This window comes from Ailuropoda melanoleuca, unplaced genomic scaffold (assembly GCF_002007445.2).
Source record: "Ailuropoda melanoleuca isolate Jingjing unplaced genomic scaffold, ASM200744v2 unplaced-scaffold393, whole genome shotgun sequence".
NCBI classification, from domain to species: domain Eukaryota; kingdom Metazoa; phylum Chordata; class Mammalia; order Carnivora; family Ursidae; genus Ailuropoda; species Ailuropoda melanoleuca.
This window is the reverse complement of record NW_023210836.1, coordinates 283-6,276: the sequence shown is the minus strand read 5'-3', so window position 1 is coordinate 6,276 and position 5,994 is coordinate 283. Positions and strand designations below refer to the sequence as shown.

The 5,994-nt window shown below is 53.7% G+C and overlaps 1 protein-coding gene across 1 annotated transcript; it reads left to right on the top strand.

Moving 5' to 3' along the window:
- The first annotated feature begins 3,944 nt into the window (after positions 1-3,944).
- Positions 3,945-5,987, top strand: LOC117798974 (sodium/myo-inositol cotransporter 2-like). The gene is made up of 2 exons (XM_034651432.1): positions 3,945-4,238; positions 5,751-5,987. The coding sequence occupies exons 1-2, from the start codon at positions 4,143-4,145 to the stop codon at positions 5,970-5,972; spliced, it is 318 nt and encodes a 105-aa protein (XP_034507323.1). The 5' UTR covers positions 3,945-4,142; the 3' UTR covers positions 5,973-5,987.
- Positions 5,988-5,994: the final 7 nt, after the last annotated feature.

Sequence of the window (5,994 nt, the reverse complement as noted above, 5' to 3'; positions counted from 1 at the left end):
CCCGGCGTCCCAGCCCTCACTTCCAGGGCCGGCACGTCTCTGTCCTTTGTGTTTCCAACCCCGCCCGCCGCCAGCCGCCCCGCGCGGGCTCCCGGAGCTCGCGTTCTAAGTCTGCTGTCTCGCGGGTGCCGTCTGCGAGTCCGCCTGCTCCCCCGTGCAGGTGGCCCGCCAGCCGCCAGCCGTCCTGCGTGTGCTCCCGGAGCTCCCGTTCTCAGTCTGCTGTCTCAAGCGTGCGGGTCCACGGTCTGTCTGCTCCCCCGTGCAGGTGGCTACCGCTTCCCGGCGCCCTGACACGGTGGCTCCCTCCCCCTTCTGTTTAGCTTCCGATATCTGTGCGCGGTTTCACGGCTCCCCGCTTCGTACCTCGATACTCAGCGCTGGAGATGTTCATTTGTAGAGATCCAGATGTATCTTCCTGCGTTTCAGGCTGATTCCGTGGATGTTCCTGCTGGTCTGGTACCTATCCAGCTCAACTCAGGGGACCGGCTGAAAAAGGGGTCCCCTACTCCTCCACCATCTTAACCTCCAGGGGCAGGCATCCCCCCTCTTAAAAAAAAGTTATTTATTCATTTGAGAAAGAGAGAACAAGCGGACTGGGAGAGGGAGAGGGAGAAGGGGAAGCAGACTCCCCACTGAGCAGGGAGCCTGATGTGGGGCTCGGTCCCAGGACCTGCAGTTCACAACCTGAGCTGAAGGCAGGACCCAGCCGTTCCCCGTCCTCACGGGGCTGTTTCTCCAGAGCACAGCAGTGCTTTCCCCTCTCGCTAGAAAGTTTTTCTTTGCGTTCATGGGGCAGTTAACTTGTGTTCATCTTTCAAATCATACTCTAAGCAGCAATTCCTCCGAGAAGCCCCCTCTCACCTCTCTGATTAGGTTAAATCTCCTCCTCCATTGTATTGGCCTTGGTTGCTCCTTTGCATTTGCTCGTGCGATGACTAAATTCATATGTCTCCCCCATCAGACTGTGTGCCTCTCCCGTTAGACCAGGGTTTCTCAGTCTCAGTCCTAGTGACATTTCGGGTTGAATAATTTGGGGGGGGGTGTTGTGCATGTGTCAGAGTGGGGGGTATTCTGTGCATTGTAGGGTATTTGCAGCAGCCCAGTCTCTACCCGCTAGATGCTGGCAGCACCCCATCTCCCAAATTGTGACAGCCCCAGTTCTCCAGACATTGCCAGATGTTCCCTGGGGAGGTACAGAATCGTCCTCGGTTGAGAACCACTGCCCTAGACTGTGTGTGTCTCCCAGTAGACCTTAAGCTCCGGGAGAGCAGGAACCATTCCGTTTCCTCCTAGAATTGTGTCTGGTACACAATGGGGAATGAGCCAACACCCAAAGAAGAGGCACTGGTGAAGGACTGGAAGTCTTGGTCAAGTCCCAAAGCATCATGAGAGTTAGCAAATGAGGGAGCTGCGCCGATGGACATTTGGGGCAGCAGACGTGAACGGGGTCCCGGGGATAACAAGGCTCTGGTGTGGCTCAGGGAACTGGCTTACTGGAGTGGAAAGGCTCCACTTGCTGGGGCTGAGCAAACTGAGACACCAGCCGAGGTGTCCCCTGTGGGTTCTCTGCACTGTCCTTGGGGCTGCTTCCAGACTGGGTAAAAGTCTCGAAAGAGGAAGACAGAGAAGGGGCTGGAAACCCCCCCTGAATGCTGGGCAGGGCCCGGGGGAAGGCTGAGGGCAGGGAGCATGGGTTTTGGAGGACGAGGGAGGGGTTTTACATGAGGATGAAGTGCGGCAGTCTGGGTGGGATCTGGGGGACCTGCAGGAAGTGAGGGGTGTGTGAGGGAGGGGGCCCACCAGCAGTGAGGGCTCAGGAAAGAGGGTGCTCATCCCCCAGGACAGCAGTCATTTACTTCGTTTACTTCTTAACATAATTCTTAACATCTTAGCCATAACCAGAGGGCGGTTCCTGTGTTGTCTGCTGGCCATTCCTCACCTCTCCGTCTGCCTGTCTATCTGCCTGCTTGTCTCAGCCTTGCTTGCTGGCAGATTGCCTTCCTAGCTACTTGACACAATTAGCCTAACAGTTGTGGCCTCCCGTCTGTCGGCTGTCATCCACAGATGAGACAGTAAATCTGTGTGAAGAGCCCCTTCCTCGAGCCACTTACCTGAAGGGACTGAAGCCCTTCTCGGTCCTCTTTAATCAGCTCTCACTCCACTCCACTGGTGTGTCCATTCAGTACGCACTGATTGAATCTCCCCATGCATGATTGCCTGATAGCATGGCAAGAGTTCGGTCCACGTGCTTCTGGAAAACCCCTAATGTGCTTGTCTTGCTGTAAAACCAAAGGGTTGAGAGGCAAGACCTTCATGAAGGTCAGACTCCCAGATTGCCCTTTGGGGGAGATGGGGAGAAAAGAGAAGCTTTTTTTCTTGTTTTTCTTTTTTTTTTTAAAGATTTTATTTATTTATTTGACAGAGATAGAGACAGCCAGCGAGAGAGGGAACACAAGCAGGGGGAGTGGGAGAGGAAGAAGCAGGCTCATACGGAGGAGCCTGATGTGGGGCTCGATCCCATAACGCCGGGATCACTCCCTGAGCCAAAGGCAGTTGCTTAACCGCTGTGCCACCCAGGCGCCCCTGCTTTTTTTTTTTCTATTTGCAAATGTCCATTTATTCCTAGAGTTCACTTTCTTTTTTTCGGCCAATGTTTTATTTTGAAAAAAATTCCAAGCCTACATCAAAGTTGAAATGATTTTGCACCGCGTGCCCTTGTGTTCTTGAATACCCAGATTCTACCATTAACAGTCTCTCCCAATAGTGCTTCACCATCTGACTTTGGAGTGGATGGTTAGCCATTCATTAGCTCGTGGTCAGGGACCCATTAGTCTCCTCCCTGGGTTAGACTGGGGACACCCAAGCAGGAACAGCCTGGAGGAGGGGCTACAAACATTTCTGCAAAAATCTAAGTCTGTCCTTCCCCATCCAAGATCTAGTACCTCATGGAAGAACAGTTGGCTTGATGTTCAGAGTCCAGATATGGCATTGTCTCAACCGCAAGTCTGGGGGTACGGTGCACAGTGGGGGTGAGCAGATTGGGAAAGACCATGCCAAACCCTCGAGGAAAGTTCTACCCAAATAATGGTCCTCGGCAGCATGGCCCAGTCCCTGGGGTGCCCATATGGTAATGATGTCTGGCTTCGGGCTGCCCCCCCCAGGGCATGAGGGAGCCGCCATGATTCAGTGCCCCCCTCGTCTCTTTATTGTCCCTGGAGACTGCTGTCTGAATCCCCTGCTTTTGCTGGTAACCTGCCTAAAGCTTGACAGGAGAGCAATTTCCCCCAAGTTTGGAGCATGGGCAAATGGAGATTCTTGAGACGCTTTTAGGTGTTAGACGTGTGCCCCACTACACCGAATCACGTGCTGGCGCTGTGTCCTGTCCTGTGGTCTTTCACTTGTTGGATGAACACAAGGGGCAAGTGTAGGTTGGTACGGTCCGCCTTTAACACCAGCCCGACCCTTCTCCAGCATTCTCTTTCGCTCTTGTTAGAGGATGAGTAGGCTTAGGGTCCAGAGTCTTTGGTGTTGCCAGAGAAGAATAGAAAATAATTGCTTGATTATCCAGTGTTTATTTTTGTCGGTCCCCTTAAATTTAGGATTGAATTTCTGTTGACGGTGGTGATTTGAAGTTTCCTTTTGAGGTAAATGTATTTAACTGTTTATGTGAGTTGGTTTAAAGAAAAACAGTAAGTAATTGATAATACAGTGGGGGTGGGAGCAATAGGTGGGTATATCCCCCTGCACAGAATCCCAGTTCCTCTGCACCCCACCCCTCTGCCCCCATTTTCTCCTCCTCTTTCTTTTTTTTTTCCTCAAGATTTTATTTATTTGCGTGAGAGAGCGAGCATGAGCAGGGGGAGGGGCAGAGGGAGAAGCAGGCTCCCCGCTGAGCAGGGACCCCCCCTCCCCCAACGTGGGGCTCCATCCCAGGACCCTGGGATCATGACCTGAGCCAAAGGCAGATGCTTAACTGACTGAGCCACTCCTCTGTCCCCATTTTCTCCTCCCTTCTTAAGTCTGTGATTAAGAAGACCATGGGGGCTGCTGCGTTTGGAGAGGACAGGGAGGGAAGGGGGAGGGCCAGTGCCCTGAGGCTGTGTGGGTGGTGACAGCTCAGCTCTGGCCCCCAGGTCACCACGATGCCAGAATACCTAAGGAAACGCTTTGGCGGCAGCAGGATCCCTGTCACTCTGGCTGTGCTCTACCTGTTCATTTACATCTTCACCAAGATCTCGGTAATACAGCCCCTGGCAGTGTGTCCTGCCATGTGTTTCCTCCTCTTGGGCAGGCTTCGGGGAGCGCGGAGGGTGGGAGGGGCGGGAGGGATGGGGGAAGAGGGAAGCATGGACAGAGGAAGTTGGGAGAAAAGGTGGAGGGAAGGACACCTCTTTCCACTCCTGCCAAAGCTTTGGCAACATGTCAGGATGGTGTGGGTCACAGAACGGGACTCCGAGACCCCTGACAGCCCCTTTGTGGGGGGCCGTTCCCCCTCCTGGGGTCAGGCAGTCGTCAGGTATTCATCAGCTATGCTGAGGCCCATCCAGCCCGCCCCACCCGGGCCTTTGGTTAGATGGGTAGATGCAGTGTAGCCCCCAGGCCGCGTGTGCTCAGCGAGCCTGACTCACGCTGACGCTGTCTCGGCTTCCAGCTGGGGCTGGGAGAGCTTGTCCCGAGTGAGGTGGGCTGGGGGCGGGGAGTGCCGAGGAATTCCATTCTATCCAAACAATAACGGACTCTTCAGGCTTGAGAGACAGACGTCGGATGACAACATCCTTTCAGAACCCTGCCTCTCGGCTGGTGGGAAGCTACAGAGGTGGGAAGCCTTCCCAAGGGAAGTTACGACCGAGGTTCCCAGCTAGGGAAAGGGGGGCTGGCATTCCAGATGGATGGACAGGGCTCGTTAGGGAAGCAGGGAACATGAAGGGAGTGAAGGAAATGAGGCCAAGGGGCGAGCAGCCCATGAAGCCTGGCATGCAACTCTAACATACTTACGTAGACGTTATCGTGGGGGACGTGGGAGGACCACTGAAGAATTTTAATGGGCAGGAGAAGGATGATAGGATCGTGACAGTATTTGATAAAGGTTGCAGTGTCAAGGGTGGAGGCTAGAAGACCAAGAACAGAAGCCGGAAGACGACTGAGGAGGAAGTTGTATTAGCCCAGCGAATGGGTGTCAAATGTAATGGCCCGCAGGGCTCCAGTTTGAGACCCCCCATCTGGGGAGAGGTGGCTGAATAAGGGGGCAGTCTAGGACTCTTCTGTGTTTGCCCGAATCCAGGCTTAGGGGAGCCTGTGCTGAAAANTTAGGGAAGCAGGGAACATGAAGGGAGTGAAGGAAATGAGGCCAAGGGGCGAGCAGCCCATGAAGCCTGGCATGCAACTCTAACATACTTACGTAGACGTTATCATGGGGGACGTGGGAGGACCACTGAGGAATTTTAATGGGCAGGAGAAGGATGATAGGATCGTGACAGTATTTGATAAGGGTTGCAGTGTCGAGGGTGGAGGGTAGAAGACCAAGAATAGAAGCCGGAAGACGACTGAGGAGGAAGTTGTATTAGCCTAGTGAATGGGTGTCAAATGTAATGGCCCTCAGGGCTCCAGTTTGAGACCTCCCCATCTGGGAAGAGGTGGCTGAATAAGGGGGCAGTCTAGGACTCTTCTGTGTTTGCCCGAATCCAGGCTTAGGGGAGCCTGTGCTGAAAATGTCCTTCCATTCATTCATCCGCCAACTTATGTCTCCCCAGGTGGACATGTATGCAGGCGCCATTTTTATCCAGCAGTCTCTGCACCTGGATCTCTACCTGGCCATAGTCGGACTGTTGGCCATCACGGCTCTGTATACTATAGCAGGTGTGTCTGAACAAGGGGTGATCCTTGAGAGGTTGTGGCCCCCCAATCTTTTCCTGGCCCATCTTCTGATGTTCCCGTGTGTTAAAACCATTCATTCATTACACCTCACTCCATGACCCCAGATAAGATGATTTCTCT

Coding starts and splice junctions, on each gene's coding strand:
- LOC117798974 (XM_034651432.1), top strand. CDS start 4,143: ATGCCAGAATACCTAAGGAAACGCTTTGGCGGCAGCAGGATCCCTGTC. Junction 4,239..5,750: donor ACATCTTCACCAAGATCTCG/GTAATACAGCCC, acceptor ATGTCTCCCCAG/GTGGACATGTATGCAGGCGC.